Raw genomic sequence first — 19,994 nt, 5'->3', positions numbered from 1 at the left:
ATTCCTAGTCCATCTACTTTTCACAATTTGCAATTTCAGTCTTGATACAAATGACAGTCATTACTCCAAGAATTAAATTTTTAGTGAGTAATATTTAGAAATGTCAAGCTAAAGTGACATTATACATATGATAATATGCTTACCACATCAGATTTTGGAAATAGTATAGCTTAACTTAATGAATTTAACAGTTATCGTTTCACAAAGATTGAAATTTTAAAATTTAAAAAGTATAGGGACTAAAAATGATCAAAACCTAGTCAAAATATGAATTATAACTAACGTGATGGTCATGGTGGATTATATTGCACTTTTCCCTCGTCGAAATTAACAGAAATTTACTTCTCGTTGTCATTGGTTAAGGTAAAGAAACGTGTGAACTCAACAAATTTTTTTTAACGAAAAGGAATTGCCTTTATTAATATCAATTTTACCCAATTTATAAATCTAAACCAGTTTAGATTTAGATATCAAAATTAAAAGGTATACTCGATGCAATTAATTCAATAATTTATTTGGAAAAATATATTTTTAATACCGTATAATTTGATATTAATATTTACATGCAAAAAATACATATTCACGTCATATACGCATACATTATATTTAAAAAAATCACTTACTGTTGTGAATGGACTATATAAGTAAACATTCCTTAACCACAAACCAATAAAGTAAAATATATATTTGAATTAGCTTTTAGACTACAAAGAATCTATAGATTTGAACTAAAATAAATTTAGAAATAACCCGAAACATAAACTTCTCTGTACCTCAGCCTTCGCCAAATTTTACACCCACACCGTGTCTTGAGGGAAGGTCGTCATCACCTAGAGGAACAGCCAATTTCATGGAAGTATAAATAGTTCTGCATTCCCTGCCTTGTTTGATCATCAATATTTCTCTATTCCCCCCCCCCCTCTCTTTTTGTTTCACGTTTGAAGAAATGGAAACAACTGCAGCAGCTCCATATCATAGCAATCAAAAACTTGTTATTCATCTGGTTCCTGCCTGTTTTTTACTTCAATATTTATCAAACAAGAACATGCATGTTGTAGTAATTTCTTTGTTTTATTTATCAAGCAAGCATGCATGTTTGTAGTAAAAACAATTTACATTAATTATATTAACAAATGTTGTTTTTACCAGATAAGGCATGCACATGGGCTTCACAATTTAGAATCAGAGAGGCATCGTGATCCATTAAAAAGAATTCAATATGCTGATCCTGAACTCTCTCCTCTTGGTTGGCAACAGGTCTTGAACTAAGCTTTGCCAATGGAATATTAAATTTTCATCAACTTTTTTGACATTTTAGCGGGTTTTAACAGGTTCGTGAGCAACGGAAAGATCTTTCTGCAAGTGGACTGCTGGAAAGAATTGAACTAGTCGTAACTTCCCCTCTGACAAGGTATCAATCTCTCAAAACAACAATGTTCTGGGTTTTGGTTGATTGTTATTAAAATGATTCATGTCAAATTTTACGTGTCTAGTCACAAAGTTTCTAATGATTTGAAATATCACAGGACATTACAAACATCAGTTGGAATTTTTGGTAGTCCACTAAAGGACGAAAATACAGTAGGGAATGGCTATCAGAATGGGATTAAGACACCCATTTTCAATCACCCACCGATCATAGCATCCGAACTTTGTCGTGAACGTTTGGTATGTCGGGTCAAGCTTGGCTTTGTTACTTTTCCATACATTTATAATTCAATTCAAAATCGTATGGTTGAATTCAACGCAGAGCAAGGGTCGCAGTAGAGGATCCATCAGCCAGTGCCGGTCTCGATTCCCTCAAATTGATTTTTCATTGGCAAGTACAACTTGCTTTTCCCCTGCACTCTACTCATACTTGAATGTTAATTATATTTTATATATATATATATAAAATTTTTGATATAATTTGAAAAAAAATAAGATATAAGGTAATTGTTTTATATAATCAATTTTCTGAATTTCATTAACAGTAAACATGGAAGCTTGAACCTGTTCAAAAATAATTTTATTTCAGATTGAACGTGAAGATGACATTTTATGGGAAGCTGATGAACGTGAAAGCAATGAATCAGTTGCTGCTAAGGGAATCAAGTTTATCAAATGGTGTGTACTAAAAACTCAACGCATATATATCTTTTTAAAGGGTTAGGTTATTCGTCTAAGCCGAATACTTTACCTAAAATATAAAATGGTTCAAACAAAACTGTTATACTCGAAAATAAGTTTGCGAAAAAAAAATGGTTCAAACAAAATTGTTATACTCGAAAATAAGTTTGCGAAAAATTTAAGTTTGCTTAAAATATGAATTAGGCTTGAACTTAAAAAGGCTGAAGCTTGGATAAGTCTAGATTAATTTTCAAAATTTTACTATATTATTTTTTAAATTTATTTATATGGATAATTATTTAATAAATTGGCGATGTAAAATTTTAACATTATAATTAGATTGAGATTTTGTCATGTATCTTTAAGATTTATTTAAAAATTAAAAGATAAATAAATAAATATTTGATAAAATCTCAACCCGCTTATTAAATATACTAAATAATTAGCCTTTTGATATTTTAATTTTACGAGCGATGATGAAATTTACGATATTTCATATTTATATAATAAAAATAATGTATTTTAAAATATAAAAAAAATAATATGGGTAAGTTTTACAAATAAGTGCTAAATTTAGCAAAATTTGATACATATTTTCTAGCCGAATTAAGTTTTAGCAATATGGGTATGCATGGGCCTTGGCCCAATTTGGTTGAATGATACAATTGCAGCTTTAGTTTCTCCCAAATGGTAACAGTTCAATTTAATCCCTTCTATCCTCTTTGTTAAATGAAAGATTTCCATTTTTCACCCCAAATTTTTAGCTTTGGCCCCCAATTTTGTTAATTCACCTAGACTCTCATCACACAATTACTAACTTTTCCCTGTTAACACCCATGTAAAATATTAATGTCATACATGATCAGGTTTGATTAGCTTAACTTAGCATATGAAAAATTTTAGTTAAAATTTCGAGTTAGTTTAGATGATTTTTAAACACTATAATCTAATATTTCAGGTTATTGGCACGTAAAGAAAAGGAGATAGCAGTGGTCAGCCATGGAGTTTTTTTGCAGCAAACATTGATCGCACTTAAAAATGAGTTTGACTCCTCGATAGAAAAGGAGTTTCTTACTCCGTTAGTGTATTTGTATCTCCATATTTATATCCGACACATATTTAGATATGAAAAATAAAACGATAAACAAAGAGGTATCTAAACATAATGTTTCTGCAGGTTTGGAAATTGTGAAATTCGATCGCTGAAGTTTTTTAGAGAAAGGTGAGAGGTTTCGACAAATATAAATTGGCGAAATTTTATTGTGTTTATGCTTCATCTATTTATAACCATAAGTTCTCATTTTTTTCTTCTTTTTATGAATTTTTGTAGTGTTGTGAGATTGGGACAAGATTACAAGAAAAACTAATTACCACGGTGGAAAATTCCCTTATTGTAGACTTAAAATCCATAAAACTTCTGCCAAGGACAATGTCTCAATGGATGAAGTGACCAATTAATAGTTAAATCTCTGCCGTTGGTTTATTCCTGATCCAAAACTGTTCCTTACATCTTAGGGATGAGCTAGCTACGTACTTTGTAATAAAATTAATGTTTGATGATATATGTATATTGGTGAATACACTAATAAGTTTTAATATGTAGTTTGAAGCAGATTGAGTCTTAGTTCAGTTGATTTCGGTATTATTATCAGTGTAAAATAATGTAAGTTTGAGCACACTATAGTGCATTTAATTTTATCCTCCTATTTAAAAATTTAAGTAAGAACTATGAGTAGTTATAAATATTATATAAAAGAAAAGTAGTTTCACCCATTAAGAAATTAATTCACCAATAAATTTGTCTTTACATGTTAAAAGAGTTTTGGTTGTTGTAATTCAATCTATAAATGCACACAATGTACTCTAACTTGACAAATTGTTATTAGAATTTCTTCAAAAGCTTGAAAACCCCATTTTTTTTTGCCAATTGGGTATTGTCCAAAACCCTCCCTAAACCCTGCATTGATGAATAGCATCCACTTTTTTGGATTCATCAAATAGTTACAATTATTTGAATCTTTATTATTCATTATCATCTCTATGCATAGACCTCAAACACCGATTTTGCTTCTTTCGCTTTACTATCTTGTTGATATGAGTAACCAACAAGGATGAGAGGACGGTAGATAAGAGTACTAGTTTGCCTATGATAGATGGAGAGTCGAATTAAGGAGAAGGAGAAGAAGATTGCCAAGGTTGTTGTGTAGGCTTTTTCAAAGTACGAGGAAGTATGTCCTTGGTTTCTCGTACACTCAAGCTTATATAAGAGTACCCCTTTCTTGTAGTGCAACATAGCCAACAATGTAGTGGCCTGCAAAGTTGTGCGTGCTAGTCAGATGTCAGGGCCGTTACAAGTCAATTGTCGTCATAGAGTGTATTGTCGGTTTTGCTCCGACATTCTTGTCTGTAGGGTTGTACGAGATGGTTACAATTTGGTGGTTCTCACAATGGTGCATAGCAGGCCATTACAGGTTAGTTGTCGCCATAGAGTGTAATGTTGGTTCTACTCTAACATTCTTGTCCTCAGGGTCGTATAAGGTGATTTAACTTTGGTACTCTCTAAGTTGGTTTAGATAGAACATACAAGGGGTCATCTGCGAATTGTCCTACGCGAAAGGTCGCTACAGACAGTTTCTTGCTAAAGGTTGTATGTGGATCACTCCCAACTAAGAGTCGTTAGCTGATTACCGCATATCTTGCCATGTGCCATGTTGAGGTGGAATAAAACATATCTCTTGCATTGTAACACCCCTTACCCATATTCGTCGCCAGAATAGGGTAGGAGGCATTACCGGAGTTTACCGAATTAATTTTCCATTAATACGAGTTAAATACTATTCATTTACTAAAACATGTCATGGCGTCCTTTAGATGGGCCTCCAAAGCCCAAAACATATTTCGAGACCAAACCAGAATTAAATCGAAACAATAGGGAATTTTTCGCAAAATGCCAAAGTTTTTTTTTTTTTGCTCAATATAACCCCTTTATAAATATCTAACCTTCCCTGCAAATTTTAAAACCGAGACCAATCCAACCAACCAATTCATTTCAATCAATTTGATACCAAATTATACTACTATTATAATTATACTATTTAACATATTCATCATTCTTTACTTTAATGTATATTTCTTAAACAAGTCTTAGTATTTATATAATCATCAAACCTTATACATGCCATATAAATCAAAAAGAAATTTACAAAAGCTACCGGAGATAATCTGGATAGGGTGATCCTCTGTGTTGATCCGATCCTCCGTATATTTCCACGTCAATCTACAAGAGACATTGATTACACTCATGTAAGCTTATAGAAGCTTAGTAAGTTCATAGGCATAAAACATAAATCTTACCAAATATTTATACACTTATACAATATACACAATTATTAAGTTCACCTGTCAACCACAACCATTGGTGAGTTCCCTTGTATAAACTTACTACTACTTATCCATTTCCTTTAATTCTTTTGGGCCCATTTGTCACATATCATTCTTTAACCAAATTAGGGAATGGTTACGGAAAATTGAGTATTTCACTTTCACTTTGCCATAGTATAACTATGGTCTTGCGTATGATCACTTATCACCTTTTGAAGTCATAGTCCTGCCACGGTCTTACACTGATCACATTTATCACTTGTCACTGATCAGATAAGTGTAGCTAAAACTACTACTTATCACTTATCACTTGTCACTGATCAGATAAGTGTAGCTAAAGCTACCACTTATCACTTGTCGCTTGTCGCTTGTCGCTTGTCACTTATCACTGATCAGATAAGTGAAGCTGAGGCTACCACTTATCACTTGTCACTGATCAGAAGTACTCAAATCCGATATTCCGCTCAATTTAATCATTTATTCGATTTTTGTGTTGTTATTTTATTCTCTATTTATCTATAAATATATTTCATCATACATACTACATTATATAATTCATAAAATTAACATATAATCATTAAACTTCAACCATATGAACTTACCTGGGTCGATTTGCAAAATTTGTGAAAGTTCAGGGACTAATCAGCTACTTTTTCTTTTCCTCGACTTGCTTCGGGTTCTCGATCTATTATTGTAAAATCATTCACTTATCAGTATTGACTTCATCTTCAACCCGCTTATAAGTAATATTATCTATAATTTCATTATTTACTTATGTATATTCCAATGCTGCCCATCAGTGCCATAGTCACTAAATTATTTTTATCTTTAGCTACAGAACTCCAAATTAGGATCCGCTAATTTTTCCTGAAACTAGACTCATATATCTTCTTATCATAAAATTTTTAGAATTTTTGGTTTAGCCAATAAGTATAGTTTATTCTTTAAATTCACCCTTGTTCTGCTGTCTGACAATTCCGACCCTTCTTCACTAAAAATTAATTATCTCTTCGTACAGAATTCGGATGATGTCCATGTTTGTCTCTATTGTAAATAGACTCATTAAGGATTTTAAAAATATAAATTTAAGCCCCTAATTATTTTTCTCCAATTTTTTATGATTTTCCAAAGTCAGAACAGGGGAACCCAAAATCATTCTAACATTGTATCACAAAATCTATTATATCTCATGATCTACAACTCCGTTGCTTACACCTTTTCTTCTATGAGAAACTAGGCTCAATAAGCTTTAATTTCATGTTTGTTCATATTCTAATTCGATTTCTAAAATTTATGGCGATTTTTCAAAGTTAGACTACTGCTGCTATCCAAAACTGTTTTAGTGCAAATGTTGATTTCGATTTTTGCCCCAAATTTCACAGTTCATACAATTCAGTCCTTGCTCAATTAATCCCTCAATGAAGCTAATTTTTTCCAATTAATGCTTTACCTAGACATTATAAGTTATTTCACAATTATTTAAATTCATAATTTCCATATAAAACCCTAACTTCAAACTCTTTCAACATTAAGTCCCAAACATTGACTTTCTATTTAATTCTTTCAATAAAATCAGCATATAAACAATTTAAAACTCTAATTCCATGCTAAATCATCATATACTTCCAACACATATTCATAAAAACTTTCAATCTCTTTCATAGAATCAAAAACTAATGAATTCAACAAGTGGACCTAGTTGTAAGAGTCATAAAAACACAAAAATTTCAAGAAATAATCAAGAATTGAACTTACTTGCAGTAAAAATATGAAAAACCAGCTTAAGAAAACCCTTCTATGGTGTTTTTTCTGATGAGAATGGAGAAAAATAATGAGAATTCTAGATAATTCCACTTTAGTCCTAGTTTATTAAGTAAATTTTGCCATATTCCAATTTTGCCCTTAATTCATCAATTTTCCTGCTGATTTCATGCACCTTGCCGTCCAGCCCAAATAGACCTTGGGTCTATTTTCATTTTAAACCCTCTTTCTTTTATCATGTAAGCTATTTAATCATTTCTCATAATTTTACATTTGTTACAATTTAATTCTTTTTATTCAATTAACTATCGAAACTTTAAAATTTCTTAACGAAACTTTAATACTAACTTATTAACAGTCCATAAATATTTATAAAAATATTTATGTCTCGTTTTTAAAATTTCAAACTCTTGATATCTCATTTCCGATTCTAATTTTTAAAATTTTTATTTCTAGTACACTATTCGCTATTTCAAAAATTTTCCTAACTTCACACTTAACTTATATTCACTAAATTATTAATATTTTCTACTCATTTTTAGGATTTAGTGATCTCGAATCACTGTTCCGACACTACTGAAAATTTAGGCTATTATATGCATGATTAGATTAATTTGCTTTCGAGTTTTAGGAAATCTAAAAGCTTCTATTAACAATTAAAATTTTGTTCATCAAAAAAAAAACTCTTCTTGGATAATGAAGTTATGGAGGCAGCTAGTTGATGTTCAATCTAAACAAGTTGTTCAAGAAGCATTGGATCAAATCATGGTCGGAAGGATGACGATGACGATGACGATGACAATATCATTCTTTAGTCTAAGGTGTCGCATGGTTAATTCCTTTTAAGAATATTATATTTTGAGTTAAAAAAATCTGACTAATCAAATAAATAAGGGTGAACCCAAAAAATTCTTAGGGTCGGAATTGAATTGTAAATGAATTTAGTTTTTTTTTATTATGTATAACAAAAAAAAATTCTCTTTTAGGAAGGCCTAAGTGTAATTTTATATTAACATAAATTTATCATTTTTGAAGGGGCTAGCTAGTTTATAATTTTCCAACCCCTCAGTTAGGGACTACTTAAGACAAAAATCGTTACGGGCCAATCTTAAAATCGAAATATAGTTCCATACTATTTTACCATTAAAACCTTTTTTTAAAAATAAAATATATTGGCATTAATTTCCTTTTAGGATAAACTACCCAATTGATCACCCAACTTTTAGGATTTTCATTCTAATCACCCAAAAAAAATCCTTGCAATTTTGTCATTGTTGTTAGAGAACGCTTTCATTTTAATTGTCCAAGCGCTAAATCTCTAACAACAATTAATTGTAAATGCCACATCATATTTACACTTTCATTTTGGTCAGGCAAAAAAATCATTTTTTATCCACTTGATGTTTGTAAACATGATCTGATTTGTACAATCAACAGTTGTTAGAGACTTTACCCTTAGGTAACTAAAATGAAAGTCTAACAACGATGATAAAAATATAAAGATTTTTTTAGATCAAAATAAAAACACTCTAAAATGTAAAGATTTTTTTTATTAAAATGTTGAAGTAATTTAGTTTCTATATATTAAATGGGCAAACAAGTCAAGACATGTAAAGTCAAACTTGAAGTTTTAATTTAAGGATAATATACAATTTTACCCCTATTCTTGGTAATTAGGTTCATTTTGGTACCTATATTTTTTGTCCACTTTAGTACCTAAATTTAGTAACTAGATTTATTCTGGTCCATGAACTTGAAAATTTTAATAGTTTGATAACGTGACACTCTGAGATTGTACCACATTGTCACTTGAAATTATAAATTCATATTACTGGACCAATGGTTGAACTGATCAGACCACCAATTCTCAATTCAATTGATTTGATCGGTCAATTGTTAGACCAACAATAATTAATTAATTAATTAAAATTCATAAAAAAATATAAAAATGGTTCAACATGTTCAAATATCTCAACTTTCAATTTTTATCGGTTTCGAGCAATTTCTGATTCAATCAATTCAACACCTTCGTTTGGATTATTATATCGGTCGATTCTCAATCTAATTGGTCCAACTGACCAATCTAGTCATATTTCAAAAACATTAGTCGCATCATCAAATAATGACAGAATCCAAGTTTAAGTATCAAATTGAACAAAAAAAATACAAGTATCAAAGTAGACCTAGTTACCAAATTCACGGGCCAAAAATTAAATTATCTCTTCAATTTAATCACAAAAACTAAACCCTAAATTTAAAAATAAAATCTGAATTTAAATTCAATTTGATAACAAATTTTATAACTTTATTTAAGTACACCCTTCGAAACATATATACTCTCAAATATTAACTTCTCGATTAAAACAAAAACAAACTATTTGCTATACTAACTCTGTTAATGCTAAAAAAAACCTGAAAAATTTTAAGGTTGCTATAACAATGAACAAAAAGATCAATGTCATCAAGAGTTACATGCATGAGGTTCAAATGTAATGGAAAAAACAAGAACTTAGTTCTGGTTTTGAAACCAAGAACAAAAAAGCTGTTAATGAAAAAACACCCTGTAATGTTTATAAATTTAATTCCAATCCTTTTGCCAATCCCATTATCAAAATATCTTTGTAGCTTTGTACCAATTTGCAGGACTATCCACCATGGCTTACAATTCAAGCTCCTACACTACTGGCATGGATAGAACAGCAAGATCAGAAGAGGTTTGCCTTAAATTCCCACCCAAAGTCATCTCACCAGGCTTGGCTGCATTGCTTGTTCAAAAGGACAAACTTGGTAAACTCATGGACTATTCTGGGCCAAGACTTCATTTTCAAATGGTGGTCATTTTTGTTCTCACTCAAATCAACCATAGTTTACTAAAGCTCTTTGGTTTGCCATTGTTCATCTCCCAGCTCCTTGTAAGTGCATGTTCATATGTTTTGTGTATGTGTATTGGTAATATAATATAAACATTAAAAAAATCTACGATAATTATATATAATTTTTTTAAAAAACATAATATGGGCAAACCTAAAATGAGTTTGGTTAGCTACTTATAAATATAGAAGGGATTAAGCAAAATTTTAATATCATATTTCAGTCGAGCCAAGCTTGGGTAAATATAAAATATGTTAATATCATACGTAAACTCAACCCATCCCATAAACACCTCTAAGTATATACATACACTAATTTACTCTTTTTTTTTAAGTGAAAAGGATAAAATGCAATCTGATTCTTAAGACAATAGCCTCAGTACTTTTACCCTTTTATGCTGTTTAACAACCCACGTATATATGTTTTGCAGGCAGGGATACTAATGAGTCCTGTGATAGTCAGTGATGAGCATTCATTGGTTACCATATCAGAGGATAGTGTTGCAGTTTTAGGGTCAGTGGGAGCATTAGGGTTTATGTTCTTCATGTTCTTAAGTGGGGTAAAAATGGATCTTAGGTTAACATGGAAATCTGGAAAATTGGCCATAGCTATTGGTTTGTTCCCCGTGTTGGTATCATTGATATTTTGGTTGATGACAGTCAAGACACTTCACCCAGAAGGCAATGTGTTTTCCAACAAAATCTTTCACCTTGCGGTAACGTATTCTGGGACGTCATTCCCGGTCATACATAGCCTTCTCAGCGAGCTGAAGATACTTAATTCGGAACTCGGCAGGCTCGGATTATCCGCGGCACTCATAGGCGACATGGTGACATTAGTGCTCACCATGTTTAGCGTATGGGTCAATACCGGGATCCAAAAGGGCAGCAAAGATGTTCTATTTGATGTTGGAATGGCTATGCTCTATGTTTGTATCCTCGTATTCGTTTTACGGCCCGGTATGAAATGGATGGTGAAACGTACACCTGAAGCTGGCCAAATCAAAGACACTTGCTTTTATATCATCATTTTGGCCTTCATGATATCACCTAGGTTTACTGAACTATTTCGTGTATATTTTTTATATGGTCCATTTATTTTCGGATTGGCTGTACCGGATGGTCCGCCATTAGGGTCAGCATTGATTGAAAAGCTAGACCCTGTTGTTATGGGCTTGTTTATGCCTATATTTGCTACAACATGTGGTATGAGGTTTGATTTATCTTACTTTAAATACTCTACCAAATATGCATATCATCAAGCCGTTGGAGCTGTGGTAACATTGATTATCAAATTTGGGGTCTCTTTATTGTTGCCTTTATTATGCAAGATGCCCACCAGGGACTCTTTTGCACTTGCTTTTATAATGATATCGAAAGGGATTGTCGAGATCGGTTCTTACAGCATCATGAATGATTCTAGAGTACGTGTTTCTTGTAATATTTTTCGAGTTTGGAATGGATTTCGTTATGTCTAATGCTTTGTTGTTTTGATTTGGTTAAACGAATGCAGATTATATCGGAGGATATATTCGCTCACTTGACTATTGTAATCATTATTGTGGCAAGCATTGTGCCAATAGCCGTGAAAAAGCTTTACGACCCATCTAAGAAGTATTTATGTTTTCAGAAACGGACCGTCATGAATTCCAGGTTGAACCAAGAGTTGCGAATGATCGGTTGCGTTCACGTGCCAGGTAATGTTAATTCCATTATCAACCTATTGAACGCCTCTTGTCCGACTAGGGAATGTCCGATTGCTTTGGATGTACTTCACCTTGTGAAGCTTAGCGGACAAGCCACGCCGCTATTCATCGCTCATCACAACCAACAGAAAGCGTCATCTAACAAAGAGTACTCTGACAATGTCGTGGTCGCGTTCAAACAGTTCGAGCGGGACAACTTGGGAGCTGTATCTGTAAACGTTTTCACTGCGGTCTCTCCATCGAATTTGATGTACGAAGATACATGCAACCTCGCCATGGACCGCCTCACATCCTTTATAATACTTCCGTTTCACCGTAGGTGGTACAGTGACGGGACCATCGAATCAGAAGATCAAACCCTAAGAAGCCTCAACTTCGACATCCTCGAACGAGCACCTTGCTCAGTAGGGATCCTCGTCGAAGGACGTCGCAATATAAAAGGCTCCAATTCCAAAGACACACTATCACCATCCAACTCCTCATCCTACGCCATTGCTGTAATTTTCCTAGGAGGCGAAGACGATAGGGAGGCTCTAGCATTAGCTAAACGCTTTTCGCAAGACGAAAGCGTTAGCCTCACCGTAATCCACCTCAAAGCTGTGGACAGCTTAGAGTTCTTCCTAGCCGAAGATGAACGAATGCTCGACAAAGAGATATTGAAAGACATCAAAGCAAGTGTGCTCTTAATGTACATCGAGGAACATGTAAAAGACGGACCCGAAACATCGACTTTTCTTCGATCCATCGTCAAAGACTACCAACTTATTATTGTTGGGAGAAGATACAGGAGTGAAGATGCAATAACCTTAGGTCTAGAAGAATGGTGTGAATTTCGGGAGATTGGGATAATTGGAGACTTGCTTTCATCTTCAGATTTCATTGGTAATTTTTCTTTGTTGATTGTGCAACAACAACGAAAAAGGAATGGTTAAGCACTAATATAGAGGATCCATCCTCAATAATAATAAAAATTCTCAGTCACTAATTAAATTTGGATGGGATTTGTGTGTATATATATATATATGTATGGTAATTAGTTTGACTTATATACAGGAAATAATCTTTTTACTCCGTAATGTACGAGTTTGGTTGCATATATTAATTAAAATATTTTAAAGTTCTGTATATGTTTAATTTTAATATCATAAATAAACTTAAATAATTTATATTTTTTATATATTTTATAATTTAATATTTTATTTAAAATAACTAAAAATAACATGAAAGAAAAAGACTTTAATGTAGAAAACTAAACTACATCGATAGACTTTGATGTCCCTTATTTTACTGTGTTTGTCACAGTGCTTACCTGCTCATACTTTGCTTATTACTTAACAAACTGTATTAGATCAACAAATAATTTAAAATTATAAAAATATTCAAAAATAAAATAAGATGGAGTACAATTACCATATAAGTTATCATGTTAAAAATTTAACGTCAACAATTCGACTCTCTGAAAAGATTAATTGTCAAATTTAACTCTTTTTAAAAGATCGAAAGTCAAATGTAACTAAAAAAAATATTAAATTGATAAAAAAATATAAACTTTAAAAACTAAATTTGACATTATACGAAACTTATATATACATATTTACTAATTTAATCGCATATAATGTCACATCATCAAATTATAATATGGCATAAAATTTTACTTGTAAAAAATTAAAATTATATTAATTATATTAAATTAAATTAATATTTTAAATTTAAATTTTAAATATATGTATAGCAGAATATTAGTAGAAACTAAATATATAAATTTAATTTTCTTATATGCATTTGCACATAAATTTTTTGAAATGAAAATTTATTATATTGGTTAAAATATATCATATCTTAGTATTTCTTGTAAATTTAAAATTTAATCCTTATACTTTCAAGAATCCCTTTACTTTTTATATTTTAGAATTCAAGTCCACTTGTGAACACTACTAAAATTATTTTATTAAATTTAAATTCATTACGTCATTTTTTGTGATTTTTATTTCAAAATATCATACAAAACAATTTAAAAATGTTAACAATTGCATCCGAATTTTAAAATCTTAAAAATAAAATAACTAAATTCCTGAAAATAAAAGTAAATTTGTAAAGATGGTATTATTATTCAATTATAAAACATGAACATAGAAACACTCTCATAGTCTGCTTCAAAAACATAATAATACAACAAGTTTCAAACACTCATAACAGTAAACATTTCACAACCCAAGTCATATTTTTTGGTCTATTAGACAACATATACAGCATACCATGAGCTTCAAGATGAAGCTATTATATACGAAAATGGTGCACGAAAATTTACCTGTAACTACGGTAGACAGGCGAGTACATGCAGCTCTCGGCATACTTCACAAGATTGGCAGGACGGGGGAGATGAGTTGCCACACCTAGAAAGCAAATTACAAACAGTTTCAGTCTTAAACGAATTGAAAACACCTATATATGTGTCTGTAATTCGACTAGAAGTGTCAACTGACCGAGTTCATATGCTTTGGCAGCAACGTTAGCAGCTATATTAGCTGAAATTTTCCTAATGTTAGAGAATGGTGGATAAATAAGGCCCTTGTTGTAGTTTTCGTCAGATACTTGTTTAGCCAAGGCTTCCGCTGTTAATACGAAGACAGGCAAGAACAGTATACAGTTAATCTAAATCCCAGCGAATTTCGGTATGTATATGTTGTTGTGTTGTTCATAAGTTAATTATTGTTTACTTACAGGCAGCCAAAAGCATGTTGTCATGCACACGAATTGCTCCGGAGATGACCAAACCCAGACCAAATCCGGGGAAAATGTAAGCATTGTTGGCCTGAAATGACAGAAGAAAACACGGTGATCAGTTCCTGGTATTCATGAGATATTGCATATGGGGAGAATTTGCTATACTATACTAAACAATCAAATAATGGTCGGACCTGTCCAGGAACAAAAACTTTGCCATTGTATTCGAAAGGATCAAATGGACTTCCACTAGCAAAAATTGCACGGCCCTGCAAGATGCGGACAACGTTAATAAGAATGAGATTTTGAAGCAAATACGGCAACTGAACTTTCTGGTAGCTTTTACACCTTAGTTATGAGACTTACAGAGTACGAACTAAGAAATGAAGAATGTTACCTGACTCCAAGTATAAGCTTCTTCAGCAGTGCACTCAGATTGTGACGTCGGGTTGGAGAGAGCCATAATAAGAGGTTTCTGCATCATTATCAATATACAACAATGTAAATATTTTCCAGTTCCGGTTGGCAGAAAGTTATATTATACCAGAAAGCATATAGATACAAGGACTTGGTAAAGTACCTCATTGAAGGAGGCTAGAGTCTCGATAATTTCCTTCGTAAAAGTTCTTCCAACTCCAGATGACCCAATCAAAACAGTTGGCTTGATAGCCTGAAAAAGTACGAGAAAAGTAAGCACCGGAAATTAGTTTAAAAAACATGAAAGTAAGTAATATCTTTCTTACCTTGACAGCACCTAATAGATCCTTAACAGGTTCATGGTCATGAGCCCATGGTTTCTTGAAGTGTTGAAGTGATTCTCTACGAGAGTTAACAATCAGTCCCTGAAAAGTTTTTCTCATGCCGATTTAGGTGAAAATGGATGTTCATACGATATATTTATTTCTACAACAATCGAGACCAAGCTTATAGATACCTTTGAGTCCACAAGCCAGATTTTCTTACGGGTCTCTTCCACAGGAATTTTTGTCTGAAAGTTAACAAAAAAATAATCACTCCGAGCACTGCAATGGAATTTACGATCACTAAAAAGATCTGTAAAATTCTTATTAGTATGCTTTTACCTGCTTTGACATCTCGAGAGCTATAAGCTCTGCTATACCAGTCCCAGCCTGCAACAGTACAACAAAAGCAACAATCAGTGACTCGATCTAGAGGTATTTCCAATTGGTCCATTAAAAGTAAATTATTTCAGCATATTGCTCCCTTCCCTTCCCAGGAAAAAAAAAAATGACGAGGCAGAGATTGGTGTCTTACTTCCCCGGCACCAAGGAACAAGAATTTGTGGTCAGCTAGGGTACCACCAATCAACTTCAATGCAGCGACAACCCCAGCAAGAACAACGGATGCCGTCCCCTGCACCAAAAGTGATCATAAATTAAAGAAAAACCCAAACAATCGTAATGAGGGAGCTCCCTACAATGTTGCTAGAATAACCAACCTGTATATCATCATTGAAGACAAGGTGGGTTGTGCCGTATTTCGCAAGCAATGTAAAAGCATTATGATTTGCAAAATCTTCAAACTGCGTGACGTTTGAAGAACATGGTTAGGAAAATGCAAGAAGAAAATACATTCTAAAAGACAAAAGGAAGTGTCCTACCTGTATAAGAACTTTTTCCCCATAGTTCTGCTTGACAGCACTCATGAACTCGTGTAGCAAGTCAGCATATTCCTAAAATGTAACCAAAACAACCTCAGAATAACATAAGTTATGTTCATGATGATTAAGATATTAAAATCTGCAAACCTGTCCGGTTGCCCTCCTTTGTCTAAGTCCAATGTAGAACTCATCTTTCAACAACTGCTCATTATTTGTGCCCACATCGATGGTCACCGGTAAACACTATAGGGCGGAATCAATCATTATGATAGCATCATTACAAGTGCCGTTTATATCCAAAGATCACTTCTCCTTTAACTATGTAAAATTTCATCTTAAGAACATAACAATGCTTACCGCTGAAGGACGAACCCCTCCGAGTGCTGTGTACAAAGACAATTTCCCAACAGGAATTCCCATCCCCTGAATTTCCAACAGAATCATATCCAAACTAGTTACTCATTTACATTACAGAATACAAAAACCGCATTAAAACATTTCTAATTTAATCAATTTACCTGACAGCCAAGATCCCCAAGTCCCAAAATACGCTCACCATCAGTTACAACAATAACTTGAATACTCCTTTCAGGCCAATTCTTCAAAACATCAAGAACTTTTCCCCTGCAGGTTATTGTCAAATTAAATTGAGCCAATCCACTAGGATATTGAAATTATACAAAAGCAGAGAAACATTCATACTTCTCTTTCAAACTTATATAAAGACCCTGCGGTCGCCTAAAGATGCTTCCATACTTCTGGCAAGCTTCACCTACAGTTGGGGTGTAAACAATTGGGAGCAACTCCTCAACGTTATCAATCAAAAGCTTGTAAAACAGTCTTTCATTCCTTTCCTGTTAATGGTGAAAAACCAATGAGCAAAAATGAAAAAAAAAAAAACCTGTAGAGGGGAGGTCGGACTCTCTCTTTGGAGAAGTCTTAGAAGTGTCATCTATCAAGAGCCGACAGACCCCTCAACGGTGTAAGTATTGTGCCTGGGGTGTCTATGCTCGGTTTTATCCCTTGTTTAGTCTCCTTACTCCGCGAAGAGTCCCAACGGATTCACAGTGTGAAAGCACCTTGTCAACCAAAGAAATGTGAGCATGGAGGCCAAATGCTCACATTTCTTTGGTGGGCGAGACGCTCCTTCCCTGTGAATCTGTAGAGTATGAAGACAAAACCCGGGATAAAACCAAATTACACACCCCAGGCACAATTCCTCCAATGTTGCGGGGTCCGTCAACTCTCGATGGACTCCAAAGAGAGAGGTCCGACCTCCCATGACCCTCAACAAACCCTCTTTCCCAACAATTCCAAAGCTTGAAGTGAGACCTGAAGTTCCATCATGGCCATATATTTTTGCAGTGGAACTTGATATTTCCGGAGGTTATCCATCAATTTTTTCTCCTAGGAATTAAAACAAACAAAAAACATGCATTAATACCACTCCTCAAAATCTGATCATAAAAAGGGGTTTCAATATAAACCTGAAGCTGTTGAGTGACAACAGCAGGAGGCAGTAACCCAAGCAAGTAATGAGAATCCCTTTCTTTCTCAGTGAATGCAAGCCCTTTGTTATGATGGGGATCCCTCAACAATGAATATCCACTGTAACCATGGAAGAGATAGTTAAAAAAACTTTGTAAAAAAAACCCATAACCGAAAACAAAAGCTTTTACATAAAAAAGGTGACCTTGCAACAGAGTAAGCCCAAGGGGTGACAAGTTGTTCTTCGGTGGCACAATCCTCACCGTAAACATCCTCAACACCGCCACCGACGGTGGCTTTGGGGGACAAGTCAAGTACTGATTCACCACCTCTCATCTCCTTCAAGGTGCTCTCCATTTCTCTCTGCTTCAGCTGATACTATGATCACTTGGTCTTTTCTTTTAAATTTAGTTCAAGTGGATATTATACAAATAAATAATCAATCCCCTGAACATCAAAAAGAAAAACAAAGAACACTTTGATCAGCTGCTTTCAGTGTAGTTAAATTAGAGCATGAAACCAAAAAGTCAAATTGATGACTAAAAATTTTATATATTTTTTTATTTTTTAAATTTGTGTTTTTATAAAATTTAACCCTCTAATATTTATTCTTGCACTAAAATTTGAAATGTTGAACAAACAACCACCATTAGAAATGTTGCCCAAGCACCTGTTACTACTCAACAGAAAGAGTAGCTTGAGAAAGAGATAAATTTTAAAAAATTAAATGAGTAAATCAAAAAATTAATAGTTAAATGATCAAAATGAAATTAAAACCATAGTTGAGTGGCTATTTTTAAATTTACCCATAAAAATTTTTAAGATATTATACCACATTTTTAAATATGCCACGGCAAATTATTAAACAAAATTAGCATAAAAAAAAGTTAACAAAATTACTCTGCAAATGAAAAAATGAATAATAATAATAATAAATTAAAATTACGAAAAATTACATGAGGTGTTTTTATTTATTTTTTATTTTGATAATTAAAAGTAAAAAATAAAATTAATTGAGATCCATTCCAAATTCTCGTACCCAGAATTTCATACTTTTATCATTGTGTCGACTGTCTTTTCTAAACTTTCACCCTTATAAAAATATCACTGTCATGGTCAATTTGTCATGCACTAACAAAATGTGGAACAGACCTTAAGAGGAAAACAGCCTTTCCAATAATAAAAAGGAAGTGTATTCTTTTAGTGAAATCATTATCATATTAGGGTTTGAGTTTTTTTTTCTCTTAACGCTAGAAATTTGTTCTGATTTAAATTTTAAAGTTTTCAAGGATAAATTTAGAAAAGAAAAGTTTAAGATTTAATTTGAAAAAAAAAATTCAGACTTCAATGAGAGAAAAATTATCAAATTTAAGCATAAAATATAATTTAACCATTTTTCCGTCTATCTTTTATGCTGATATTACCATCTATATTTGAATTCTGTAGTTATCTTTTATAATAATTTTATTTTTAATATTCGAACATTTATTTTTTTATTGGAATTACAATCTTTAATTGTTTTTTTTTAAAAACTGGTGCTTTAAAATTTAATAGAACAATGCTTTAAATTTTTTTTTTTAGAAATGCTTTTAAAAGAAATTGAAAGAACAAACAAGAGTGATTTATTGATTTATTTGTTTTAAGAAAAATTATACGAATAACAATAGATGATTTTTTGACTTTATATTTTTAAACGAAATGGGTATTAAGAAAAAACATAAAGTAATATTTAGTCTCTAAATTTAGTGTTTTTCAATTTAATCTTTAAATTTAAATTCCGTTAAAATAAAAATAATGTTATATTTAAAATTATGTTACATCATCATATGAAAATTTTATATAAAATTAATAAAAAATTTCAAGTGATGATATGACATAATATCATGATATTCTAAAGAGGATGAATTTTCAAGATTAATGTAAGTGAAAGAAACTACTAAGTTTAGGGGTTAAATGTATATTTCTAAAAAAAAAAGTCTTTGTTGGAAAGTTGAGGCACCGTCTGAGCTGCGAGCTCTATTAATACTTTAACAAATAACCTGTGTTGTCCTATTTTGGAAGGTTTCGAATATTAAAAATTATATGAAAACAGTGGGGAGAGGCGGCTAGGTGACAGATTTAGGCCAAACGTGGTAGCCAAGTGGTGGTGGTGGGTGGCGGAGTTTTGTCATTTGTCAATAAAAGAAAGGCTTAGCTTTTTTATGTTTCTTTATCATTTACAGCACTTTGGTCATTGAGGTCCCATGAATGTTTATGGCATCATTCATTAGAATATACTCCTTTATTCAATAACAATACAATTTCGACATTTTTCAGTATCTCATACATATATTA

The 19,994-nt window shown here is 32.4% G+C and overlaps 3 protein-coding genes across 10 annotated transcripts; 2 read left to right on the top strand and 1 right to left on the bottom strand.

The window, feature by feature from the left end:
• Positions 1–691: 691 nt before the first annotated feature.
• Positions 692–3,721, top strand: LOC107940149 (phosphoglycerate mutase-like protein 1). 7 transcript variants are annotated; one of them, XM_016873582.2, is made up of 9 exons: positions 692–856; positions 1,150–1,257; positions 1,332–1,411; positions 1,527–1,668; positions 1,751–1,819; positions 2,018–2,106; positions 3,068–3,199; positions 3,287–3,331; positions 3,440–3,721. In XM_016873582.2, the coding sequence occupies exons 1-9, from the start codon at positions 851–853 to the stop codon at positions 3,474–3,476; spliced, it is 708 nt and encodes a 235-aa protein (XP_016729071.1). In that variant the 5' UTR covers positions 692–850; the 3' UTR covers positions 3,477–3,721. The 7 variants fall into 7 exon arrangements, with proteins under 7 accessions (XP_016729071.1, XP_040973005.1, XP_016729069.1 ...); XM_041117071.1 differs by lacking the exon at positions 692–856 and adding an exon at positions 863–1,003 and having other exon boundaries at positions 3,068–3,187; XM_016873580.2 differs by lacking the exon at positions 692–856 and adding an exon at positions 863–1,003.
• A 6,184-nt stretch (positions 3,722–9,905) lies between these two features.
• LOC107940151 (cation/H(+) antiporter 4) lies at positions 9,906–12,759 on the top strand. Its single transcript, XM_016873583.2, has 3 exons — positions 9,906–10,163; positions 10,553–11,545; positions 11,635–12,759. The coding sequence occupies exons 1-3, from the start codon at positions 9,906–9,908 to the stop codon at positions 12,757–12,759; spliced, it is 2,376 nt and encodes a 791-aa protein (XP_016729072.1).
• A 1,146-nt stretch (positions 12,760–13,905) lies between these two features.
• On the bottom strand, positions 13,906–18,379 carry LOC107940158 (NADP-dependent malic enzyme). 2 transcript variants are annotated; one of them, XM_041117070.1, is made up of 20 exons: positions 18,308–18,379; positions 17,866–18,107; positions 17,660–17,780; positions 17,505–17,579; positions 16,875–17,026; positions 16,691–16,796; positions 16,530–16,595; positions 16,320–16,415; positions 16,173–16,244; positions 16,011–16,094; positions 15,827–15,925; positions 15,634–15,681; positions 15,486–15,539; positions 15,295–15,393; positions 15,132–15,221; positions 14,949–15,026; positions 14,746–14,820; positions 14,549–14,639; positions 14,311–14,439; positions 13,906–14,220 (listed from the first exon to the last, which is right to left on the bottom strand). In XM_041117070.1, exons 2-20 carry the CDS (start codon positions 18,015–18,017, stop codon positions 14,132–14,134), a joined length of 1,776 nt encoding a protein of 591 aa, XP_040973004.1. In that variant the 5' UTR covers positions 18,018–18,107; positions 18,308–18,379; the 3' UTR covers positions 13,906–14,131. The 2 variants fall into 2 exon arrangements, with proteins under 2 accessions (XP_040973004.1, XP_016729079.2); XM_016873590.2 differs by lacking the exon at positions 18,308–18,379 and having other exon boundaries at positions 17,866–18,192.
• Between the last annotated feature and the right edge of the window lie 1,615 nt (positions 18,380–19,994).

The sequence above is a fragment of the Gossypium hirsutum genome, chromosome A07 (genome assembly GCF_007990345.1).
Source record: "Gossypium hirsutum isolate 1008001.06 chromosome A07, Gossypium_hirsutum_v2.1, whole genome shotgun sequence".
Taxonomy (NCBI): Eukaryota; Viridiplantae; Streptophyta; class Magnoliopsida; order Malvales; family Malvaceae; genus Gossypium; species Gossypium hirsutum.
The sequence above is the reverse complement of the archived record's forward strand: the minus strand, read 5'-3'. Positions and strand labels throughout refer to the sequence as shown.

Bases quoted from the DNA above. Each gene is read 5' to 3' on its own strand.
- LOC107940151 (XM_016873583.2), top strand. From the start codon at position 9,906: ATGGCTTACAATTCAAGCTCCTACACTACTGGCATGGATAGAACAGCA. The intron at 10,164-10,552 runs GTAAGTGCATGT...TATGTTTTGCAG, and splicing joins TGTTCATCTCCCAGCTCCTT to GCAGGGATACTAATGAGTCC. The intron at 11,546-11,634 runs GTACGTGTTTCT...AAACGAATGCAG, and splicing joins GCATCATGAATGATTCTAGA to ATTATATCGGAGGATATATT.
- LOC107940158 (XM_041117070.1), bottom strand. From the start codon at position 18,017: ATGGAGAGCACCTTGAAGGAGATGAGAGGTGGTGAATCAGTACTTGAC. The intron at 17,781-17,865 runs GTCACCTTTTTT...CCATGGTTACAG, and splicing joins TGGGCTTACTCTGTTGCAAG to TGGATATTCATTGTTGAGGG. The intron at 15,682-15,826 runs GTAAGACACCAA...GTACTGTTGCAG, and splicing joins TGTTCCTTGGTGCCGGGGAA to GCTGGGACTGGTATAGCAGA.
- LOC107940149 (XM_016873578.2), top strand. From the start codon at position 947: ATGGAAACAACTGCAGCAGCTCCATATCATAGCAATCAAAAACTTGTT. The intron at 1,412-1,526 runs GTATCAATCTCT...GAAATATCACAG, and splicing joins GTAACTTCCCCTCTGACAAG to GACATTACAAACATCAGTTG. The intron at 1,820-2,017 runs GCAAGTACAACT...ATTTTATTTCAG, and splicing joins CTCAAATTGATTTTTCATTG to ATTGAACGTGAAGATGACAT.